General features: G+C 50.2%; 2 protein-coding genes across 2 annotated transcripts; one reads left to right on the forward strand and one right to left on the reverse strand.

The window, feature by feature from the left end:
• Nucleotides 1-4,940: 4,940 nt before the first annotated feature.
• Nucleotides 4,941-10,988, reverse strand: TGME49_275310 (hypothetical protein). The gene is made up of 4 exons (XM_002371886.2): nt 9,271-10,988; nt 8,610-8,824; nt 8,042-8,130; nt 4,941-7,766 (listed from the first exon to the last, which is right to left on the reverse strand). The coding sequence occupies exons 1-4, from the start codon at nt 10,138-10,140 to the stop codon at nt 7,285-7,287; spliced, it is 1,656 nt and encodes a 551-aa protein (XP_002371927.1). The 5' UTR covers nt 10,141-10,988; the 3' UTR covers nt 4,941-7,284.
• TGME49_275320 (penicillin amidase) lies at nt 10,981-24,355 on the forward strand. The gene is made up of 22 exons (XM_018781721.1): nt 10,981-11,252; nt 12,463-12,578; nt 12,924-13,049; nt 13,398-13,470; nt 13,675-13,718; nt 13,931-14,055; nt 14,698-14,783; nt 15,115-15,308; nt 15,612-15,983; nt 16,362-16,455; nt 16,814-17,157; nt 17,628-17,754; nt 18,126-18,199; nt 18,646-18,801; nt 19,343-19,464; nt 19,617-19,698; nt 20,053-20,300; nt 20,715-20,860; nt 21,151-21,237; nt 21,562-21,810; nt 22,161-22,228; nt 22,725-24,355. The coding sequence occupies exons 2-22, from the start codon at nt 12,486-12,488 to the stop codon at nt 23,262-23,264; spliced, it is 3,450 nt and encodes a 1,149-aa protein (XP_018635681.1). The 5' UTR covers nt 10,981-11,252; nt 12,463-12,485; the 3' UTR covers nt 23,265-24,355.
• Nucleotides 24,356-24,490: the final 135 nt, after the last annotated feature.

Genomic DNA, 24,490 nt, shown 5'->3' on the forward strand with positions numbered 1-24,490 from the left:
TGGGGGAGCATGCCAGTACGCAAGTCAAAAGAATCTTACTGAGCAATAGTTTAGAATTAGAAGAGACGACGATCTGGAAACGGAGACTGTCGGAGCGTCCTTGCCTTCGCGAATCCAGCGACGCTGTTTCGAGGTACCCTGACATCCACATCCCTGAATTGACATTTGTAAATACGGAGAGCATTAGCACAGACTCGACTTGCCGAAAAGGAGATAATTGGAAAAACCGACGTCTCCGCGAATTCGCTGCTGCAAAATGGTTTCCGAAGCACGCGGGTGCGCGAAGAGGCTGTCTGCCTTTTTTCCAATCCCGCTTACATTTAGTATTTCATCCTATGACGCAGGCATGCTCGTGTCTAATTTGCGCGATTGCCTGTGACTCTGGTTGCGAAAGCGGTGATATCTTTTGGCAGTAGATTAAGATGATGCTTTCTCGAAACACCACGTCGCAAGCGAGATCGCTGCCTTGCTGACACTGAAGGGATATTCGTCCCTCCCGGAGACATTGACATCGGTGTCTGCTTTCTCTCCGGTTTCCCAGGGAGCGTGCCTGTCAACTTGAGGACCCCTTAATCCTTGCAATAAATCACAAGCGAAGAAACGCGACCACTTGGTTTAGGTCTCTAGAACGATGGTTGTATTCAGGGCTCGAGAACCGCGACCACTCTAGCATATAAAGGTGGTGTCAGTTTCTTTGGACGCCCAGCTCGGCACTCGCGTTCACTACACTGGGCGTCAACGGGGGGTATGACTGAGTTGTAGTTTTGTTGGTCGTGGGGAGGCCTTCGGCGTGTTGTTTGTATCTTGACGCTCGTCACGTCATCCTGCGGTACCTGCGCAGCATTTAGTGGTCATCTCCGTTTCTGTTTGTTCCTCGCCAATTTGTGGTAGTTGGCAACCGTCTGCATTGAATCCGCCGTAGTCAGCACGAGATGCTGCTGCTCACGCTGGAGATGATTGCCTTCGCCTTCTGGATGAGGAGCGTTTGCGGACCGAGGCCTCTTCCCGGGAGGGATAGCGACCGAGACTACGTGGCGTTGCCAGATACATCCTCATATTCGTGTGTGTTTCTTGTATATTGAGATTAAAATCCCACTGTTGTTCAGAGCTTTTTACTGGTAGTCTTGGCACATTTCACCCGGTGCAGAAACTGGCAGCGAAGCAGGGCTTTCCAGTTCTGCGTGGGAGCAGCTTGCTTTTTCGTGGTTGCTAGCCTCGTGCCACAACAGGAGTTATGAGTGCGCCTCAAGATCTTTTTGGAGTTGAATTCCAACTACACCCACGACGGGTAGCAGTCTACTTTATGCGTCACCGCGATCGATGCTGTTCTGCAGGTGCCAATGTCGAGAACAAAAAAGTCGTGGAATGAAGGAATCTGACGCGTATTAGTCCCTGTCAAGTGGCTCTGTGTTCAGGCGGAATCTGCATTCAGTACACTGCTATAAAGATGAACCGCGTCGCAGGCCCGTTTTTATGTTGGGAGTCCTTCGACAAAAAGTGAATGACGCGCTGGACGAAATAGCAGATGATCTTGCATAGCCGTCGGAAGGCGAAACACGAAAGGAATGGGAAATGGGTAGTTGTAGAAAGGGGGCGACAGCCAATATAGTCTCTCAAACCAGTTTCGAAAGCAGTGTACCCTCTGACAGGTGCACTTTCTTTAAGAGAAACATATTCGTTGGGAGACAAGAGGGTTCACCGTGCCTTCTCTCTCTTGTAAGCATATGTGCAAAAACGCTTCACTCTAACATCGTGCAACAGAGGTAAGTACTGTTGGAAACCACCGTGGATGAAGGAATGTTGTATGCTTTGTGTCTTATGACGCAGTGTTAATAACGTTGAAAAAGCAGCACCTTCTCTCTCTCCACTCGTCACCAGCACACAACAATGAGGATCAGAATCCATCGTCCAGGGCCTTTCAGGTATGAACTTTCATAGGGCCGATGTCTCAATTTTCCTGATGTTTGCTACTGCAGTTTCCAGTGTGTTGCAAGATGTCTACGATGCTTGGGAGACCCTTCTCAGAGGATTACAAACTTGTGTCTTATGGCTTTCTACCAGTTGGTTTTGCAAAATTCAAGGGCCGTGATTCTGGTCCTACATTGGGGCGCTGGACCAGCTCATTAATACAGGGTTTTGCTGACGGCAAGTTGTGGAGCAAACGGAGAGGAGTGCTTCCGTCGTTGCATTCTGCCACTGTGTATGGTTTTGTACCTCTCATGCATGTCAGAGAAAATCCCAGCTCTTTTAGAGGTCCAGCGGCGAGTAGCGCCGAAGCAGGGTTTTTAACAGCGTCACCATCGCACAAGGAGTGTTTTTGTGCTTCACAGAATGGACAGCGCGACAATTGATGGTTTCACGTGCGACATCCACTACTGGCTTGTGAGTGCTTTACATGAAATGCATCTACTTCTGCCGTGCAAACCGATATATTGGTAGTTTGGCATATTTATTTTTGGTCTCAGATCAGCCTTCCGGGACGATTGCGTGACCCGGTGCAGGAACAGGCAACATGTAGGGGCTCCGTCCTCTTTGTGATTCGCCAGCGATAAAAAGGATTCATGAATGCCTCCTAACTATTTCTATTCGATTCGAAACACGCCTACACAGAGCTAGAGTTAAAGTTTCGACTCGTCATGCCTGAGTTTCTTCCACAAGATCCAATACCGAGTTTCAACATCACTAGTGATGAAAACAGCATATGCATTTAGCTCGCACTATGGAAGGTGCCTTAGTGAAAATCAACAGCGTAGAGCATCCCTAAAAGAAGTAGAAATCGTGTTAGTGCGTCTGTTGAGGGACCACAGTGTTACTTCTGTAAAAACTGAAGGACTTCCACTGGGTGCAGAAGAAGGAATCCAAATGATTTGATGGTTGGAAGCCACATGGCCAAGAGAGAGAGCTCTATGGCAGAAACTCAAACGAAGACGGAGAGCAACAGCCAGGTTAGAAACTACAGTCGCCCTTACAACTACTGTAACAAACCTCATTGATTTTTCCTGAGTAAAGACAAATCCACTCGAAGAGACAAACCTTTATGCAGTCTGTCCTTTGTACGCGTCAATGTGCGGCGATGGCAATTTTGTTGTGACATTGTTGCCAACTCTGCAACTACAGAGGCAGAAGAAGCGGACACTATGACTTGCCCAGTACCGAGGGGCCGAAACAAAAAGCCACAGCCTACAAAGGTTCTTCCTTCCGATTGTCAGATTAATATTCCGTAGTCCACCGCAGTGCTGGTTGCGGGCAGGACCTGGTCGCGGCCGATCCTCCCGTAAGCAGCCGCTCTGTATTCGCAGGCACGCGACTTCCCCTGTGATGCAACTACATGTAAACTAAGCCCAGCAAAGTGTGTGCTTCCACCAACAGAGAGACTGCCCCCTGAGAAGCTCCACACGCGTAAGACAATTTTCTCTTCACAGTTACTTTGAGAAGGCAGTATTTCTCAGCTGAGCTTATCCCCAGTGCGTTCCTGGTTTTTGAAGTCGCCTGATGAAGGACACTCGTAGCGCAGTGAAGAACCTGCAGACGAAGGTGTTCCGTCTTCACACCAGGGAGGTAGACTGGCTCGCTGAGCTCTCCGTAGCGTCTGTGCTGGATTTCCATGGCGCTATTGTGGAATCGACGAGAGACTTCATGGTTAACATGAGGGGCGCACTTCTCGTCCCCGTCGTCAAACCCATCTGTCTAATTTGCCGGTTCCAGTGTATTTCCACATTGAATCATAGAGGAGATTCTGCAGCGACGCTTGCTTCGTTGATGCCTGCTCCATTTGTGTAATCACGCCTGATTTCACGTCATTTCTTGTTCAGGTTGAGGCTGATTTTGTTCACTAGGCTTACCAGTGATTTGGTATTTTTTTCACTCTGTTACTACGGGCTCCGAAGGTTCCGCGCATCCACCAGGACTTCCTCGAATCGCTTCTGCGACCGCGCCTGTTGTAAAGTACTTTCTCCGCCTTGTTTAGGGATGCTCACCATGTACGTTTTGTTGTGCTGTCCCCTCCTGAACCAGTTCGGCCGTCGCAGAAGTGGTTGCTAGGGGTTCGTTCGTTTTTCTTCTTCGGTTCCACTCGTAAACTGATCACTAGCATTAGGCTTAGGCTTTCCTTCACCTCTCACCATATATGAACGTAGCGTGTTCACTGCTGGGTTCAAGCGGTATCTGAATTGGATTGCCATTGTCGGCCTCGCCACTTCGGGTGGCTGCTGTGGCGGCTTGGTTATATACAACTAAGCTCTGGGTTAATACGTCGACACATGCTGGCTCTGAGCCTAGAGAAGCGTCACCGCAGTGGCCGCAAGGCCACGAGAGGCCTACAGAGGAGGCAGGCAGAGCTTTGTTTTCAATGAGCGCCAGTTAACAGTGACAGAAACACCGACAGATAGTCGCCGCATCAGAAGAACCGAGCCATGATTCCTCAGCGTATCCCATTCACACGATCCAGCTGGACTGTGAAAACAGCGTTAAAGCCCTCACAGTTAGTCGAGAGTGATGGCAAGACACACACGACACGCGCACAACAGGAGAGCCTAAAAGAATGAAAACTGTAAACTGTTTCCTTTTCGTGAGTCGCCGCAAGAGGCATGCTTGTGGCAAATGGAACTAAGAAAGGAGTTTTAGTTTGACGCCGCTGCAGTAATAAGGTTGGCACCACGATACATCTACACATGGTGGGACGCTGAATTTCCTAGAATGATTCACTAGAGACTCCATAACGATCTTTTGGCATGAATTGCTATTTTGTTGTCTTTAACAAAGGCTTTCACGGCGAACTGAAGAGAAACTGACACAGAAAAGTTTAAAAGCCATGCTTCGTGTTACGAGGAAGTTTGTCCGTCTCATCGAACTCGGACCTAGGGGACACACGCCAGGTCGAGCGGACTTCGGACGGAGTAGTTGACCGGGTCACTCACTGAAGCGACGTGATTGCAGAAATTCCTCTTGCAACTGATGACGGTTTTTTTTCAACACGTTTCAGTCGATTGAAGAGACACCAACACCATCATCACCTTATCTTCTTCCAGAGACTCAGAGGACCGCATTATGCAACTATCTAGCATTTAATAGCCCCCTGAATTCTGTCGCACGATCCTTCCACTAATCGCGATTTTCCACGCTCTTGTGTTGGGTCCGATGTGACTGGGACTTGGTTCAGCATTTCCACCTAGGTAACACCACCGTCTTCCCGGACACGCAGCGGTTGAGGTACATACACGTCGTGCAGCTATAAAGTCTAAATTTTCCTCCTAGCTGCTTACAACAATTTTTTCCGGCTCGGAGCGTGTCCCGTATCACTGCAGGGGCCTGATGCTTACCTTTATCGCGCGTGTATCATTCGTATTCCCGTATTCCAGCAAGATGCGTCATCCTTGAGGCCCTAATCGTGCTTGAACTTCCGCCGAAAAAGTACAAATACGATAGTATAGTAGAGAAGGGAGGAAAAAAAAGCACGGCTGCAGTTGTTCAGACCGTACAAGGGTTGAGTATGTCCATCTGTACATCTACGTGAAGACTCGGCTACATATGGTTCACGCTTCCTATCCTATTCTTTTCCCTGGAAAAAACAATTTTCTTGCCTCAGGATTCGTGCAGCGATTGCGTCTTACCCTTTATGTTACGTTATTTCTTTCCATGTTCCTTCTCTACCCACCGCACCTTTTGCGTGCGATTCTGTCGATCGTCTGAGGCCAAAGTTCTTGACCGATGTGAACCGGTTTGATCCACGGTGTCAACGGAGCGCAGTGCCCCACACGGATTCTTACCGTGTAATGAAGAGACAAACTGGAAGTTCATCGTTTTGCTGTGTATTCTGTTTTAGTTTTTCGCTTCTTTCTCCCAAAAGCCTCGGATTTCGTGGGGTTCAGCTATCAATGAGCGCGGAATGTGTACCCGACTCCTTGGCCAGAGTACAGACAATTCTTCACCTACTTTGTTTTCAAATGACAAATCCGTCTCGCTCCCCTCTTATGCTCACGAGAAACAAACAGTTTTCCCCACTAACCACGGAGTGAACTCTGATCAGCGTCCAACAATGTCTGCATTTGTCACACGATGACACTAGGGATCCTGCACAGATGGACAGAGCCGCTCGCGTCATCGCCGTAGCGTCACAAAGAAAAAACGTGTGAGATGGTGGCGAGCAGAATTTTTGCCATTCGTTTGTTTCCAAGCAAGACGTCAAGCTCTCAGTGCTTATAACTATCCCGTCCCCGGCATTTTCACTCCTCGCTGAGAAATGGTGAGCCGTCTTTCCGTTTCACAACTACATCCGCAACAGCTCTAACATTTGTATCCACCCTTGGACCACGACGGAAAGTAACATGCAATTTCGTCTGAATCTCCTCTGATATCTCGCTGGACAGTGTCACATCCAGACGAGAAACAAGAATAAAACATCGAGTGCGCAACAAACCAGAAAGCAGAAGCCGACCGGGCTGACTCCTACACTGTGCACGTCAGGATCCACAGAGAAAAACCAGGAAGAGATGAGGAGAACCAGAGGCAGAGAATGAAACACTAGCGGTACGAGAGTCACGAGACAATACAGGCATCCGAAACACATAAAGCAGATGCGTGTGTAAGAAAAGAGGCAAAACATGCCGTCTGCTGCCCAGACAGTAGTGTCGAGGTCCACGTTTCCACTGACGGCTTGAGAAGTTTTCTAGGCGCGTGGCGTTTGCACAGAGCAGGACGTTCTTTGCTCTTTCTGCTCAACGATGTTTAACAAACAGAAGCTCATTCATCGAACAGAATGCCGACCGACTCTTGTGCAGAAATAGTGGCGTCTGCTTGCGCTACGCTGGAACGTGAGCACGACACGAATGCAGTAGACGGAAAACAGGTGACAGACACATTAGACTAACGACGTGAAAATTAGACAAGGGCAGCGGAGTAAGCAACACGCAAAAATGGAGGAAGCGTGACATGACGACACAGCGCTCGTGGCTGACGAGAAGGACTGGCACCCAACGTAAACCGCCCCATATGGTTGTCAGCAGCTTAATCTGAGACGCACACGGCAGACCGCCGGAGCGAAACACATCCGATCTCTGCATGGGCGAATCAGCCTCGAAAGACCGTAACTACGCGTTTGGAAAAGTTCACTCGAACACCAAACGTCAAAGCATATACATATAAATACCTATATCTCAAGTACGTCTACACGTATGTCGCTACGACAAATGCGTAAACACGTTTATAGCCGTCTCCCCAACCAGGACCACTCTGCGTTCCAGGAAACTCTCATTTCGCATGATTCCCTTTTTTCCGAAAAACAGGGGTTTAACTGCCCACGAATGACGACGGTAGGCCCATGGCCTTGAGCATTTTCTGTTCTTCGTCGTCCGATTCCTGATTAACACCTTCGGCTGGCGCAGCGCCACCTCCAGCTTCCCCGTTTTTCACTACAGATTTCTCCGCCTCCTCGCTGGCGCCCTTCTTTTTCTTCAACTTCTTCCGCATCTTCCTCTCCTCCTCCTGTTTCTGCAGTTCTTCGAGTCGTCTCTTGATCCTATCGATGTCGTCGTAGTTTTCCTCAATCCCTCCAGGTGCACAGCCAGCGCTAGCTGCAGCTGCGCGGGTAACCGAGCCTCGCTGAGCCGCGCCCGGGGCGTCAAAACTCTGCTGGCTTTTCACGTCTCCTGAAAGAGACCCCGCCTCGCCTTCGTCGTCTCCTCCCAACTCAAGTTGCGACTGCCGCTGCATTTCTCTCAGCCGACTGATCACGCTGCTCGGGGCGGCTCTCTCTACGCGCATCGTCATGCCTGGGGAAGGAAAAGGCGACGAAAAAAAGTTCATATATACGAACATACACGACCTTGGTTGCCATCTTATAACTAGATGTGAAACCAGTTGTCGACGACTGGGATGCATGCTCACATGGTGCCTGCTGTAGGTCACAGCAGTTTACATGCACTGTGCATGGAGAGTCCTCGGACAAAATAGTGCGAAACAAACGATGCGAAAATATCCAGAACGACGACATAGCAACCAGACAGCTTCACTTCCCAGGAAATGATGAGATGTTTCTCTCCCTCACCGAGCATCCGGTTGTGGTTGCGACCGTTGATGTGGTCCATGTAGGCAGCTGAGTCCTTGATGAGGCACTCGCAGACATCACACCAAAACCTAGAGAAGAAGATAACACAAACATTATTGAGGCGTTGTTTCCATGTCAGAAATGCAGAGTCCAAATGCCGTGCGGGGACGGAACACACAAAAAAGCGATCACTCAGAGTCTGAAGCGCGCCACCAAAACCACGAAGGACGTTCTCTCTCATGGGTCTCCAAAAACAGATACGAAACTGGATAAAAGTTCGGCGGCCTTCTTTTTGAAGGAATTCAGGCCTGCTTTCGTCTTCGACGCTACTGGAAGCACTTCATATCCTGCCGCTCTTCGCGCAGCCGGTGGCTATTCTGCAGGCACCATAGTACCGCAGACACTTCGTATATATATATATATATATATATATATATATATATATATATATATATATATTTACTTGGAAGCATACGGCTGTATAGATAAATCTTGTAGGTATACTGTTTTCGAATAGAATAAAAATCCAGCATACTGCTTCTGTGTTTTTCCATTTTACGGTTCTTACCCTCCTTGTTGCATGCGAGGTGTTTGAAGGGTGACGATCTTCGTTTTGCCTAGCTCCTTGGTCAAATCAATGGCAAAGTCTCTTCTCTGCAACGCCTTCCGATGCTCCACTGGCGGTGCGACTTTCTTTTGTCTCGGCTGAGGCAGGTAGGAAAGGAAATCGTCTTCCTCCTCCTTTGCCTGAGCAAGGGACTGGTAGTACGCTTTGTCCCAGACCTGAAACAACCAAAGAAAATTCCCAACAGTACGCAGGATAAGGCATAGGGAGCCGACCGTGGAAACCCAGCACAACATGAGACGAAAAACGGAGCGAAACCGTCTCTGCACCGTGTCACCCCCTCCTATCAACCTACACAGAACCTCCTTGGAGCTAGTTGTCCTACAGCTCTTTCCCTTCAGTTTTTCCCCAGCTCATGTCTTCTTTGCTGCAAATGATGTTGTCGCGTATCTCAGTAGTTTCCCTAGAAACGCAGATGACTTCGCTCTCCCATGATTTTCTCGTACAGCGCTGCTTGCCTCGTGTAGACTCTGCGCGGTGACCTCGACCGCTATGCACTATCACAAACGTGGAGTTCCAAATCTTCTCCTCAAGGCCCCTCTGGAGCATCTCCCAACCACTGATCAGTCGTTTTCCCCTGATGCATTTATCACACAGAGCTCACCTTTCGCCCGAGTTCGTCTGTGCTGTTCACGGGCTCCACGTTCACTTCGGCAGGCTCCTGACGCCTCGATGCTGCGGCCCCGGATGCCGTCTTTTCTCTCTTGGTGGGGGCTGCGGCCGAAAGAACTTTGGCGGCACTGGAGACGCTCGAAGATGTCTCAGGGCGCGAGATATCCCTCACCGCAGTTCTGGATCCCAACGCACCTGCGGCAATCGCAGCAATCGAGGCGTGAGCATCTTGAGCTGCTGCGGCGTTGCTGAGGCTGCTTCCTCCCACAGGGGGCCGTCCCTCCTTTGCTCTCTCGCGCTGTGCAGCTGCCGCCGCCGCAAACACACTCGCCTGAATCTCTTCTTCTTCAGCTTCTTGCTGTTTTGCAGCAGCAGGAGGTTCCGGCGCGGGAGACGGAAATACAGGAGGCGCCGGGGAGAAGTTGGAGGGATGTCCAGGAGAAAAGTTCGAGGTAGGCGCTGAAGAGAAGTTAGAGAGAGGTCCCGAGGAAAAGTTAGACACACGAGGCTTCGAAGAAAAGTTAGATGGAGGTGCCGGAGAGAACTTAGAGTCTGGAGGAGGCGGCGGGGAAAAGTTAGAGGCGGGAGGAGGTGCTGGAGGGAAGGCAGACGAAGAAATCGCTGCAGAGAAGTTAAACGAAGAAGCTGCTGGAGAAAAGTTAGATGAAGAAGGAGTTGCAGAGCAGTTCGACCTCGGAGTAGGTTGAGAGGTTAGCCCTCCGGCAGATCGTGACGCAGCGGCTGTTGCCAAGGCAGCTTGGACAGCTGCAACTGCATGCGCGGGCGCGCTCTTGTCTCCAGGAGTGTCTCCACTCGAGGACAAAGCACCTGGTGGAGGATTCGGAGATGAAGAAAATGCCATTGTGTGTTTCTCGAGACAAAGCAAACAGAAAGAGACCCGTTTATACGTCGGGTGGTGGCGCACCCGTCCTACAACTGGGGACTGTAGGTCGGACAAGCAGAGGCCAACGGCGGAGAGGCAGCAAGAGAAAAAGGGATGGTGCCTTCGAATAAGGAAGCAAATGTGAACAAACGTTAAAGCTTTACGATGGTGCAGCGTCGCAGAGGGCTGGACAGCCAAAAGGTTTCGAAGACGAACTTCCCCATCACCGCAACTCCTCCCTCTACACGGTCGGTCCTTTCAAGTTGGATGCACAGTGAACCCACACCTTCCCCAGGAGAGTTTGTCGGACAAACGCTAAATTAGAGGGACGAATCTGATAAAGAAGGCGGGAAACAACGAAAGGCAAAACAGTAATGCGAGGTCCACAATCCGCGTCCGCGTTTGAGCGGGGCAACCTACCGAAGGGAGAGCGGACGACGCGAGGTATGCTCTCGCATTATTTATGGTGGAAGAAAAACTTGCTATCTCAAAAGGCTTTCATTGGAAGAAGCAAATGCAGTAACGATAGGAGATTTTCCTGTTTTCTTGAGAAAATCTTCTTCTCCACCTCCAGGAAGACGGCCGGGCGCTCCCCTACGGGCTGCAACCGGAAAGATGCAGGAAAAAGAAGGGAGGTAACTGCGGAAGAAGAAGTGGCGGAGGGGCAGCTTTCACGGGGAGCTTGCTCCAGTAAAAAATGATTTACTTTCTGAAGGACATTGGAATTGTATCTGATCTCTATGTCTCGACCCTGCACAGTCGTTTGTATTCGCTTCTTTGCATGCGCTGTCTGTCTCGAGGCGTTTCGTAGATGGCAATGTGCTGGCGAACGATCCTGTAACTCCAATCGACAATCGTTGTCTGCCTTCTTCATGTCTTGTTGCAGAGACCAGTTTCATCTAGTGACACGTCCTTTCCCTACCGTGTTCCCTCTCCGTTTATGGCACCTTTTAGTCTGTTCAACAACCATTCCAATACACGGCTAGAGTACTACAGGTTTCACAGAAAGGCACCAGACAAAACCTGCTCATAGGCTGTCGCACGTACTGGGACACGCGGCGTGAGAACAACAACGAGGGACGGGGGTCAAGGTACGCTCTCTTCTCCCTTTCCACCTGGTTTTTAGTGGTTTCTCCCACGTTCACCCCCTTCAATTTTGAGTTCTAGGCCAGCTGTCTGGGCACTTTGTCGACAAGATCTTTCCTTGGCTTCTGGCTCATTGAGCCTGAGCCCTGGAGCCATGTCTCGCCCTCGCCCCCACTGGCGCCCTCACACCGGAAGCCACATCGGCACGGACTTTTCAGCGTCAAAATTCGAGAGCGTGACCCGCTAACAATGAATGGTGCTGTCTCTCTGTTCGTTCTCGTTGGATGGAACCGCTTGCATTCTTCTTCGATTGACCGGAAGAACCGTTTCTCGCTTTCCGGCCGGCTCGCGCTAGTCTCGGTTTGAGACTGGTTAAGGTTGTTTGGTCTGTGCGAGACTGGACAAGATCTTGTGCATACACACTGTCGGCAGGAACCCCGGTACGGGAACGCCGGACCGCACGCGCCCTCGTCTCATGGGGTCCAGGTTTTTTCAACCGTTTTATCATCCGGGCATTTTCCACACACCTTCCTGTTGCAGCAAAGTAGGAGCCTTTCATGTCCTAGCCGCTTGAGAAGTCTGTCTAGGGCTCAGTTCAGTGGATCTTTCCACGGGTGGGGCGAAAGAGCGCGTAGCCTGGGGGCAGCGAACAGGTGAGCTGCCTCTTTCATCTCTCTAATCTCTACGGGCTTGTCTGTGTGTTTGTGTCTTCCTGTAGATGAACCTACGACGGGTCGCTCGAAAGTGTGTGGGGCTTATAGAAAGAACCGAGAGGGGATGTAGGTGAGGAAAGGCAAGACGCGGGGCGGACTGTTGACGCCTTCGCGAAAAATGTAGCGGCGTCCAGTAACAACACGCAATTGTCAATTGCGGAGATATTCATGTGCTGCCTAGCTGGCATGTGTGTCCTTCGCTTCGGTTGGAAGGTATCGCAGTCCGGATCGTGCGAGTGGAGAGGTTAACGAGACCCCATTTTTAAACTTGAACAAGAAGTCGATCGCATTCCTTCATTCAGGACGTTTCGCGCTTTCGCTGCCCTTACCCACCAGGTGTGTGTGTGTGTGTTTATGCGTGTGTGTGTGTGTGTTCTCCACACATTCTCGAATGGCAGCCGTCTTGCAGGCAGTCCGACAACACGACTCTCGATTGACAGGAGCTTTCCAGGAAATTCGCTCACGGTGGCAGAGTGTGCCGTTTTTGCTGCTTCAGCTTCAGAACCTCTTAGAACCTCCGTCGCCATGGCTCGAAGTGGCGGGCACATGATCCTCGCGAGTAGCGCCTTGAGCATCTTGGTGTTCGCCGCCCTCGTGCAATATTACGTCCACACCCAAGTGAGGCGACGCCTTTCGCGATAAGAAGAAAGAACAGTTCAGTTTTTGATGCTCTGCCCGCTTCCAATGAAGCTAGGCATGCCAAGGAAGTCACTGTTAGCGACAGAAAATGCCGACAAGCGTCTTGTTCAGTTTGCACCGCAGCCATCGACCCCTCGTGCTGGCAAAAACTTATATTTGGGATCAAGTTTTCACGGTACTTTTGACAGACATTACTTTTCATTTGAAGGACCCCGTCGTGGGGTCGCGAAGCAAGGCCTAAGCTTCTGTTATGTTTAGTCGTTTTTTATCCCTAATTTGTGTGGTCCACGCGTCGGCTTTGTCCTTTTCTCTCTTCGCATGTAGTTCCCTGTACACAGGCCAGGAAGCAAGGTGATCGACTTTCTCTCGTATCTCCTCTCGTTCGTCACTCTCCCTGTCATCCGGCAGTTCTTCACCATCAACGAAGCGTACTGGGATAGCGACCACGAGGTAACGCTTTGAATTCTGTTCAACGTGTGCCTCTATGGAAATCCGTTGTGATTTTCTCCTTTCGTTGCTTCTCCTCTGCCCATGTTCCTTGCTCTCTTCTTCGGTGATTCAGCTCTCTCCTCCATTCGCCACCTCTTTTTTCGTAGCTCCCGCATCTTCCCATTGCGCCCGCCGTCACACGTGCCTTCTTCCAGAGGGTTGGAGCCCCTCCTGTTGATGATTAACGAAGTGCTGTACTCCGTTTTTCTCTGTTCTCAAGTGAAAAGTGTATTTTCTCTTTGCAGCAGTTCCTTTGTAGAAGGAAAGTACTGCAGTTCTGCAGAGTCGCCGGTGCTTCGTTATTTTCAGTTGCAAGGGATCAAAACGGGTGTGGATGTCTACCGCGATGACCATGGTATTCCGTATGTCTTCGGTCACAATGGTAAGATCCTCTCTCCTCTGCCCGCCTGGTAACCGTTCCCCTGCTTCGAAGCATAGTAGCTCAGCCACCCCAAACAAGGACATGCAGGGTCTTGCCCTCCGGCGGAGACGCGCACAGGCATGCCGGTGAATAGTGCAGTGAGCAAGGAAGCTCCATGCATGCTGTATCCATGGGGTCAATACAGCAGATCTCTTTGATTCGCAGATATTCCCTCTGTCGGTGACCTCCCGTGGAAAATAAATCGACGAGTAAGCGACAGCGGCGCCTCGTCGCCGAGACCTTCGGTCCCTTTGCTTGAAATATGCCAGGTGGCAACGATCGTATCAGACGATCCATTCCGATTTTTTTGTGTAGCAACTATTCTGTTTTTATCTGTTCCTCGTTCACAGATTTTGTTTGTATGGCTGGAGATGTCGTCATCGAAACGCATCCTCTATTTTGTGGCTGTGTTCGTTTTCAGCGGACGATGTCGGCTACGTTCAAGCATTTATCGAATATACAGGTAACAGGCGTCGTGTCCAACTTATGGAAGTATCTCACAGAAGGAAGCAGCGGTAGAGAGCGCAAGGTTCTTCGCATGAATGGGTACGAACTTCGGAACTGCCCACCCTCTTCTCTCGAGGAAATACGGGGGAAAACAGCTGATAGAAGCGTATCATCAACTTACTGAAATGTCTGTCTCCGCCTAGACACAACTTGTCTTTACAAGCTGTTCTACAGACATTCGAATCTACAATGCACCGTCAGACATTCTCCATTAAACGTTGCATGCGTATCCGAATTTATGTATGTATATTTAATACGCGCGTGCGTGGTCTCGCCGGGCTGCTAGTGGTTCTACAGGAGTCAGCAGATGCCAGAAAGCCGTTCGACGTCTCTTGGTCTGAACTGTTTCACAACCACTCACAGAACGACCCTTCCAACTCGAGTTTTTAAGGCGCTTGTGCGCGGGGACTCTTGCGGCGACGCTAGGCGAAGACCTCCTGGACACCGATCATGTTTCCAGGTGAAGAAAGAAGGCGAGATCCAAGAATGTGAATGTGTTACGCCTCTTGCGTCTGCTGTTTCGCATGATGGGGCTCATTCATGGCGTCCATACTGAGAATGGAGTGGTTCTCCCCCCGATTTTCCATGTGTTTCTGCTCCAGCGCCAAAAGGTCACAGCCCCTTCCGCTCACCCATTGCTTTCTGCGCTTTGATTTTTTTTCTCGAATATATCTCTTTCAGGCTCCTGATCGACAGCAAAACTATCGAAAAGAAACTCGCAGTGCTCCCACCAGATGGCCTGTACAAGCTCCGTCGTGTGGCCCAAGGTGATAAAGCGTCTGAGATGGCTTGGAATGAACAAAGGTGGTAGCGAGTTTGATGACGGGGGACACACAGTCTGTTCCGTCTACTTCAAGTTCTCGTCGGTTTGCGTCTATGCGATCAGCTCTGTCACCATGTCGTGCATTAGCTCCACGTGCCTGCCATTTAACTGTTTCATTCCGCTGTCTGGTGATTTCCAAAGTAATCTCGTTGAAGAATGGTTTGCCTCCAGGGAAGTGTGCGCCGTTCTGATTGTTTTGCTTCTCATTTCCTCATGGTCTACTGGTAACTACCTTGGCAAGCGGTTTTGGTCGCGTTTGGTGTTCGTGTTATCAGCCTGGAGCGAAGCCGCTGCGAAGCTTCCAGCGAGGCCTATCGAATTTGCATTGCTCGACTGGGAGCCGTCCACAGATTGGACGCCTAAGGAAGTTATTCAAATTTCCTTGGCCTTCTCTCTTTTCCTCAATCGAGGACTCACAATCGATTTCTGCCGGGTGCTTCTGAAGAAGGAATTGGGGCGCTACTGGAAGGTACACAACGGCTCATGGGTCGACAGTGTTCTATTCAGCTGTATGCGTTAGAGAGATTGCTCTCTTTCCTCAGCCCGTCTCAGCCATAGCCCAAGCGGTCTGTCACGTCACCCTTTACATGAATGTTCGAATAATATTTCATTCGTACATATGCGCGAGTGGGTTTTTCCATTAGTTTTCCGGGTATCGCGCCTGCCCCGTATTGGGATTTCTCTGGCGTGTGCCCTGTCGTTCGTTTGTACTTCCACTGTTTGCACCCATTTCTCCCTCCCCCGTTTGTTTCCCCTGTTCATCGGCCTCCAGACCTTTGACATTCGCCTGTCAGACCCGCGCATCCCCTTCGTGAATTCAGAGGGAATGTTTCCTTCTCTCTTCGACCAAAATGGCTTACGCATTTCTCTCTCTCCTGCAAAGGAGAAAATGGACGACGCTTGGGCCCGGCACCGACCGGGAGATGTGCACGGCCCCCAGAAGGGATTTGGTGAATCGCGTTCTGTCACATCTGCGAGGAACGCAGAATCCCGCATGCAGCAGAATGACGGAAAGAATTCTACCGGGGAAGACGAAAAGAGACACAAATTAGAGCATGAGGGAGAAACGGCAGGAAAGCCAGGGCGTGGTAGAAGCAACCCGAAAGGCGGCGTGAACAACCCTTCAGTTACATGGGGAGGATGGGTAAGACGCACAGAAATGCGGCACTGGAAAAAATGAGTCAAATCCTTTAGGGTCATATAAACAAAAGAGTGGAGCTGCCGAACATTCTAAGGCATATGCATGTAAAAGAACGTGGTGATTTATGCAACGAGGGCGATGTCGCTCGGATTCCCTGAACCAAAAAGAGGAACGTGCGGGGCGAACCGAAACGTATGGAACAGTTTCTCGTGGTGCTCCCCAACACTTAGCCGCTCACGGTTCTCCATGTATTTATTTATAAATATATGTACATCTCTGAATGCGTACGCGCTGAAAGGCTCGCAGGGAGGTCGTTGTTTTGTTAGTCACCTGACTGAGCATTTTCCGTGCTTTGCGTTGCTCTCGTTTCCTTCATTTCAGGGAGGTAGCAACAGCTGGGCAGTGTCAGGGAAGTATACAGCGTCCGGCTTTCCGATTCTAGCTGGCGACCCTCATCTCGAGGCTCATGCTCCGGGTAAGCTCCGATGCTTAGACTTGGCACTGGAGTGCAAACACCAGCCAGGAATAAGCACTCATATCCGTAATTGTGCGTATATAAATAAGAGTATATGTGCGTCTATGTCCAGATGCAGATGCACTATGTGTACGCGCTAATATGAGCGTATGAAATTATGCACACAACGTTCTACTTTTGTTGCTGCATGATTACACACGTATGCGGCTCTACGTCGTGGCGCTTCTTTTCCATTCGTCTGTCTGCCTTCATGTGGTATGTGAAGCGGTTCACCGTGACGTGTTGCTTCTCCTCCGACTGGCCGCTTTCCCTGGGATTTTACCGTCCCCAGATTGTCTCTCTGTCGCGCACTTCCCAGGATTTTGGTTGCCGATTTTCCGTTCTGTCGGGCCGTCTTCTCTCCTGACGACTGACTCCGATGCTTCCCGAACATGGGCAGGGAGGGAAAACCATGGAGTCGACGGTGGTGAAGGACATGCAGCGGGCACAAACGAAGAACCGTCACGGGTCGTCGGCGCAGCGTTTGTTGGGAGTGCGACAATTTTCGTCGGACACAATGGCAACTCTGCGTGGAGCCAGACAATTGCGCACACAGACATTGAAGATCTTTTTCTTGTCAAGTTGGACCGCTCCGGCAAGAACTATTTGTACGATGGACAGTGGATTCCTCTGCACACGCGCGTTGAAGAAATCTTCGTTAAGGTAACAGAAAATGGAGACACACGAACGAAAGGCGATGACGGGGACGATCGGGCAAGCCCCACTCGGCGGAGGTGGGTCTTGGTCTTTGATATACTTGCCGCACCCAACAAAGTGGAGATTGGCGCCTACACAGAACAACCTTTCTAATGAAAAGACAAATGTGTATGTTTGTGCACATCTATGCATATGCGTGCATATCTAGAGCCGGGGAAGAAGACAGATCTTCCTCGATACACTGACGTACGTAGGTACGCAAATCAGGAAGATCAATCTTACAAAGAAACGTTTCCAACGTTTTGGCTCGGTGTGGGATCGAGGTATTAATGTTGCACAAGCATATACAGTGCTGCTGAGGAGTAAACCTGCATGAATATATTTTGTGTGTGCAAGCGTATAGAAGGTTTCGCTAGGAAAAATGTGTTTGATTGCTGCCCTTCTAGGGCCAAAGTCATCACGATTTGTGTATACAGGGAGTTGCGAATCCTATCAAACGCCTGCTTCGTTTCACGCACCACGGGCCGCTCATCAGTGACGTGTACAAAGAGCTGCGTGCGCTCGTGAAAGATGATGAGGCACTCGCCTTCGCTTCTGTTGCAGGTGAGTTTCTTTCATTATTCGAATGCGATATACGAGTCCAACATTGCCTCGTCCACGTTTTTCCTCACCAATTTATCAGTGCTCGTCTTTGTTCCACCTTTCATGTGGTTCTTTCGTCCCCCGGGGTGCACGTCTCCCCATCTTCGCTCTTTAGCCTCTTTCTCTTTGTGAGTGTTCCAGTATTTCGTTCCTATTTGTTCATTTCTGTTTGCTCATGTATCGACCGGTTTTACTTCGTCTCGGTACATCAGCATACTCGTTCGTTATGGCGAGTTTTCTGTCGCTATACTTGTGGGTCACTGCCGCTGCCTTTTTATCTCTTGTTCTCCCTCTGAGGCTGATTGTCCCCGTGGCGTTTCGCTTCCTCTCAGCCCGTGCGCACCCCGCCATCAACTTCGGAGACAAGTTGAACTCTGCGAAGGACTGGAGAGACTTGGTGGCGCTGGTAAGTCTATAACGACAGAGAGGAGGGGGAGCCACGAAGAAGGAGGATCCGGGATGAGAATAAAAATGGGGCCTGCACCAGAGGAAAAAGAACAGTAGGAGGGCAGAGTTCTCGCAGCCACAGACGAGGCGAGAGTCAGTTCAGTGGTGCAGCCTGCCGCCGTTACCGGAAGATAAGCATCCCCCAATGGAGAGGCATCCCTCGCAGAGGAGCGAGGAGAGAGGAAGATACAAATGAGACAAGGAAGAAAGAGGACGAGACCGAAGGAGAAGAGCAAGTAGATCAAATCACAGATGCAGATGAGGAGGAGATGAACCCAGAAGATGCCACGGAGGTGAGTAGAGAACCACAGAGATAACGCACGCAACGCCGCGGTAAAACACTCCTGTGTTGCTAAACTGTCACCCATTTGGTTCCTCAAATATATGCCTCCTGTATGTGTCTAGGGTCGTGAAAATGAACAGATCGAGTTCGTCACGATATGGGCAACACGCGAAGGAGACATTGGTGCCTCTCTGACGGGAGGCGTACCAGCACGGTCCCTACCACCAGACGGAGGCGGTGATTTCCGTGATGGATCGAAGTCTTCTGCGGATTGGAATGTGAGGCATGGATACACAACTGTACATACAGATACGTCGAAATGCGTCCATATCTTTGGTCGTGCGTAAGGAGACGGACAAATTCATTATCCTATGGATGTCTCAGTTTGCGTCTGCTTACGCAGGTGAATGTCGCTATTTGTATCCCTTTCGGCAAAGTTGTTGGGTAGACGATGACGCGTTGCTGTGGTGAACCGAAACCCTCACCTGCTACGATAATACGGGGCAGAGAAAGTTCTGTCTGGACATAGCTAAGCTTCTGACAGTCCCGTTAAGGTCCCCGTCCCCGGTAGATTCTTGCGCAATCATCAGCATCTCTCTCCTGTGTTCCTCCTCGCCTTCCCACACACTCTTGTTTCTTCCCAGGTGTGTCGTCTGCTCGGTGTCTGAGCGACCGCCATACACACCGGGAGGGGCGCCGCTCACGTGTGAATCTCTCAGCGCCGTTTTTGCTTCACTGGTAGACCCGCCTTGTCTGGATTGTTTTTCGTCTGCGTGTCCAACGCGTCTGCGTGCACCTCTTTTCTTCGACTTTCTCCAGGGTGTCGTGCCAACCGAAGCTTTGCCTCATGTCATGAACCCGCCTCAAGGATTCATCGCAACGGCAAACTGCCAGCTGGCACCCGACGAGAAAGACATCCTCGGCCAGGCATACGTTCCAGGGTAAGGCATCGTCGGGGGGGGCCTTGTCTTTTTCGGAAGTCCTGACAGTCCATGAGGAGGTTTCAGGGGACTCCGGGCTTTTCCAAAGATCCACCCGAACAGAATCTGTGAATCATATGGTTTTGATGTTTGCGTGGCACTGTGCACAGCAGTCGAATCAGGAGAATCCATGAGAGGCTCAACGCGCTCGTCAAAGAAAAGAAGATCACCGTCCAGGACATGATGGACGTGCAAGTGAGTCGTGGACGCTACAGAGGAGAAATAGCAGGGAGACGGTGAAAAGGGGAACAAAAGAAGAGAGGGAAAACAGAGAGGTAGGGGATTCTCTTTCTACGTTTTGAAAAAGAGGAAGATGGAAGGGAGTTATAGTTCGTATGAAAGGTGCAATGAGATGCGGATCTGGAGCGAGCATTGTGGGAGGAAGGTGGCGAAGCACGTAAAAATGGTTGTTGCGTATCTCTCCTCTGCAACCTCTAGACCAGAGGAATCTAGAGGGTCAGGCGTAGCCTGTCTCTCGTCGACGCCTTCCCCACTTCGGCTGTGGTTGGTCGGCTTCCTTTTCGTGGTCTGTCTCCTTTGTCTCATCAGCTTGATATTGAAAGCGTTAACGGTCGCGAATTTCGTGAGTACGTTCTCCGGACCGTCCTTTTTGCCTTCGACTCGTCCGCTCTAGGAGACCCTGAGAAGAGCGGAGAGAAGCCAAGAAAAGTTAACGAGGCGGAACAGTCCACAAAACAAGGCAACGAAAACGATGGTTCTTCCTACATTAGCCCTGACGAACAAAGAGTACGAGAGATATGCGCCAAAGAGGGTGTAAACCAACACGACGGAGAGCTGTAAGTCTTTGCGATGAGATTTGAAGATGGTACAAACTACGAAAAGGTCCGTCACTAGCGACGCGTATGTCGACACAGGCATTTCCAGTGACTGAGTTCGCCAGGAAAAGAAGCACATCGCTGCCTAACGCTCGAGTCTCGGGCGCTCTTCCAAGGCGGTAACGAAAGGCTCAGTGTGGACTTTCGTTGATCTCTGCTCTCTTTGCGACATGAGTCTTCCAGATATGCAGGTGCGTCTGTAAGAGTGTTTTGGTCTGCAGTTCCTCCTCCAATGTAGAGGGAGTGAAACCCACGCAGGACCGGCGTTCGCCGTGCCTGTGAGTGGATGCGTGTATGGGGATGTATGTACCGATTCGCGATGACATTTGAGCCTGTTCAAGGATTTTCGTTTGTATCTTCGGTTTTCTCCGCCAGCCTGGCAGACATTCTCCGCACGTGGGACGGGAGGATGAATGTCGAGTCGGTCGGGGCGACAGTCTACGAGGTGTGGATGCAGTGGATGCTCCAGGACCTCTTCAAGCTTCACAAATTCTCTGACCACGCTCTCTTTGTCGTTGCAGGTAAGTCGTAATCTCGAGTTTTCGTCTTGCACAAAGAAGATTCCAAGATTCTGATAGTCCGACCCTGCCTCTGTGTTCTGTCGGTATACATATATGTGTGGGCACATGCGTAGATATATACCCACTCGTGCAGATACGAGCGCCCTCAATTTTGCTGAATTGTACCGCCGTCGTATGGATCTGTGGTATTTGCGTGGGTGGCGTCGGCATCACTTGATTTCTTTGCAAGCAGAAGCTGCGCTGGTTTCCTTACAGTCTCGCTCGATGTTTGCTTTCTATTTCTGGGTCAGGAGGCGGGTTTCATGCGCTCTGGCTGCCTCGCACAGAAATGCTTAATCACTGGCGGAACAACCTCCTACGTGCTCTGGAGAACAACGGTAGGTCTTTTAAATGACAGAAAGCAAATAAGTGATTCCCATTTGTCATTTGTCTCGCATTTCGCCTTCATCTAATACACTCAACCCTTCTGACCGTAAACTCTCTTGTCTGCGGTGCGGTGTCGCGTTGCACCACCGGGGCTTCGTTTCTCGTCGCTGTCGCCTTCCAGTCACGAAAGACACCTTTCGAAAGACAGCAGAACAGCATGCGTCCTCGTCTTCTATATGACACGGCGATAGCAGGCGTTGATCCGTCCCTTTCTCATCAGCGCTGTTGGTACTGTACGTTTCCGGCATCTTGAATGCCCATCTTTCTTTTTCTAGACAATTTGATTTCCGATGTCACAACGCCGGTCTCACTTCTCTGTAAGAGTGCCTCCTCGGCTTTACGGTGGCTAAGGGCGCGCTACGGAGAAGCTGGCCCTCTCTGGTATTGGGGCTCCGTTCGTGCTCGATTCTTCACGCATACGATGGGGGAGGCAGTTCCCCTGCTTCGGCACACAGCCTCCATTGGCCCTTGGAGGTGGGGCGGGAATTTCGGGACGATCCGCGCTCACCACAGTGAACCCCACGGTAAGGAGACGGCAGATGCTTTCAAGAGAAAAGCACCCGGAAGAATCCGTCCAGGAAAGTGCGTACGGTGTCAGAAGGCGGGGCTCGGGGAAGAGGAGACAGGGGTGAGGAAGGAAGATAGACGGCGAACGGAAAAGGCCAACTGGAGAGAAGGTTTAGGGGCAATCCGGAACCACCCAGACGGAGGCGCGCGGAAAGCAGGTCATGACAGGGACATGACGCACGACTCAAATACAAATGCGTGCTGCAGAGACGTCTGCTTCTTGGGAGTCGTAGAGGTCTTAAAATAAGTATCCTTGCGCGTGTTTACGAGTATGCCGAAGTGGGTGCTTCCTTTTCACTGTCTGCAGTCCTAAGTCACGAGATGCCCCAGAATAGTCAATTCACGAAAGGCCTAGATACTCCAACGTTTCGCATGGTGAGGGAAGCGAAGGCGTAGTAAGCTGCACAACTCGACTGACGAAAAGAGGAGCAAATTTCTGCCTGTTCGTGTTACGTTCTGAGTAGCGAGATAGAGAGGTGGCCAGAAGCGTATAAATATGTAGACAGGTCTGCCAACGTCTTGCAAGTTCTTGGATACAAGCCGATTCACGTTGAATCCATTTCATGAGGATGGGCAAATGTAAACGGCATTGCTTGGGACGAGTCGTCTAACTCGACTGTATTTCTGGGCGCAGTCTTTCAGGGCCCCCCCAGAAAAAGTGGCATACCTGGTTCAGGCGTGCTTGTCTTGTTCTGCGTAGAACTGTAGGTGCAGAGAAACATGGGCGTTTGCATGTATATATGTATATGATCGTGATGCGTTAAACGTTGCAGTGGTGACGTTCCACTGGGAGGCCAAACCAGCTAGGTTGGTGTGCTGATTGAACGATGTGTGCGAAGAGGAATGACGTTTAAGTCCAATGTTTTTTCAGGTTGTCGATACGGGAGACTTCAAGAACAGCTACTGGTCTTTTGCACCAGGCGTCTCCGGGTGGATTGGCAGTCGCCACTACGAAGACATGGCGCATTCGATGGCTGAAGGTTCAGGTGCGAAACAAAAAAACACACGGATGACACTTCCCATTCGTCATTCCGAGTCGAGTCCTGTTTCTCGTCGTGTTTTGCGTCTTCATGTTTTTCCATTTCCCCGTGTCGTAATTCTCGCTTCACTTCTTTTCTCTGTCTCGGCGCATGTTCTTCAGAAGTCATGCTTCCCATGTTGTGGACAGACGAGCAGGTCGCCGCTGCTGCCGTCACGCACTCTCGGTTTCTTCCTGTGGGCTTTAAGGCACCCAGGCACAGAGGAGGTGGAAGCCGAAAGGAAACTGAGTTTTAGGATCGGATTGTTGCTGGCCAGTCACCTTGCTAGAAACTGGACGAAGTGTTTTTGCGCCTGGTATGTATGTACAGTACTCGACTCTCCTATGGTTTGGCCGCTGCTGGTGGGACTGTGTATTATGTGCTTACGGTAGTACCGTGAAGCGTCTTCCGAATTTGGCATAGAAGCGGACAAGGACACAACGGTTGCGAAAGGAAACAATTTTAGTGAAGAAAGAGAAGAGGGATGGAGAGGCAGGATCGAAAAGGAACGACGGGGTGGACCGGGGAAATTGGTAGATGCACTGGGAAGAGACATGGACGCAGCGTAGAGATGTTGATATAGCCTGATCACTGACCTATCGTTCTCAACCAATGCAGTGACCTCCGTAGGAGAAACAAATTGCCCTAGCACAGTGCGGCCCCCCACGGGATGTCCAGTTCAAAGTTTCTGGACCTCGATGTCTTTGATATTAGCTCACCTGCCTGAAAGTCTGAACAACACATTGGAAATTTTTCAAGTCTCTGATCACTCTCCGACGGGATTTATTTGGTTTTTTGCCTCTCTAGATCGCGTGCGTCTTCCGCACCCATCCATTCAACTGTACCTTTCTCACCACACACCACACTTATAAACCGTAGGAGAATCAGTTGTTCGCGATACTGACAGAGAGCATCCTTATTTTCAGTTTGTTACAAATAGAGTTGTGCCACCACCATGCTCCAGCGACCGCAGCTTTTCTGATTTTCTGATTTTTCGAGAAGACAAACAGGAAGCTGAAGTCTACTTTGCGCGACATAAATTGTGTCTCTACCTGGTGTAAAAAAGGGGCATTGTCGTCGTCTCCAGTCCACTTCGCATGTGATGTTTCTCTCGTGCGTTCTTCGAGACAACAAAAAAGTTCACCTGCGTTTGTTTTCCGCTCGGGCTCTGTGGCTCAATCTGCTAATTCGCAGTTGTTTTCTGCATGTCTGTTGAATAGCATGTCTTTGCGAGGGATGACTGTTTGTCCATGAAAACATGCCGAAAAATCAAATTCATTCTTTCCTGTATCGAGGGCGCACACTCGCTTTACATTTCAGACTTTCACCATAACTGAAATTATGTTCATAATTTCTCTCTTGCCTTCGTGGGTATCGGACAATTCCATGAAGCCTGGGAGGTACGGCGAATCTGTTCCGTCTCAAAGGTACATGGTCATATAAATATGTGCACATAAGCCTATATGACCAGGTGTAGATCGGTTGTTGTTAAAAACTTGTGGCACAAGCAATTGTGCTGAGTGCAAATGTATATATATATATATATATATGTATATATATATATGAGTACAAAGCAGGTTCTAGTTGCAAATAGAGTGTGTGTCTCATGTATATGTAC

Source organism: Toxoplasma gondii, chromosome X (genome assembly GCF_000006565.2).
Source record: "Toxoplasma gondii ME49 chromosome X, whole genome shotgun sequence".
In the NCBI taxonomy this organism is placed as follows: domain Eukaryota; phylum Apicomplexa; class Conoidasida; order Eucoccidiorida; family Sarcocystidae; genus Toxoplasma; species Toxoplasma gondii.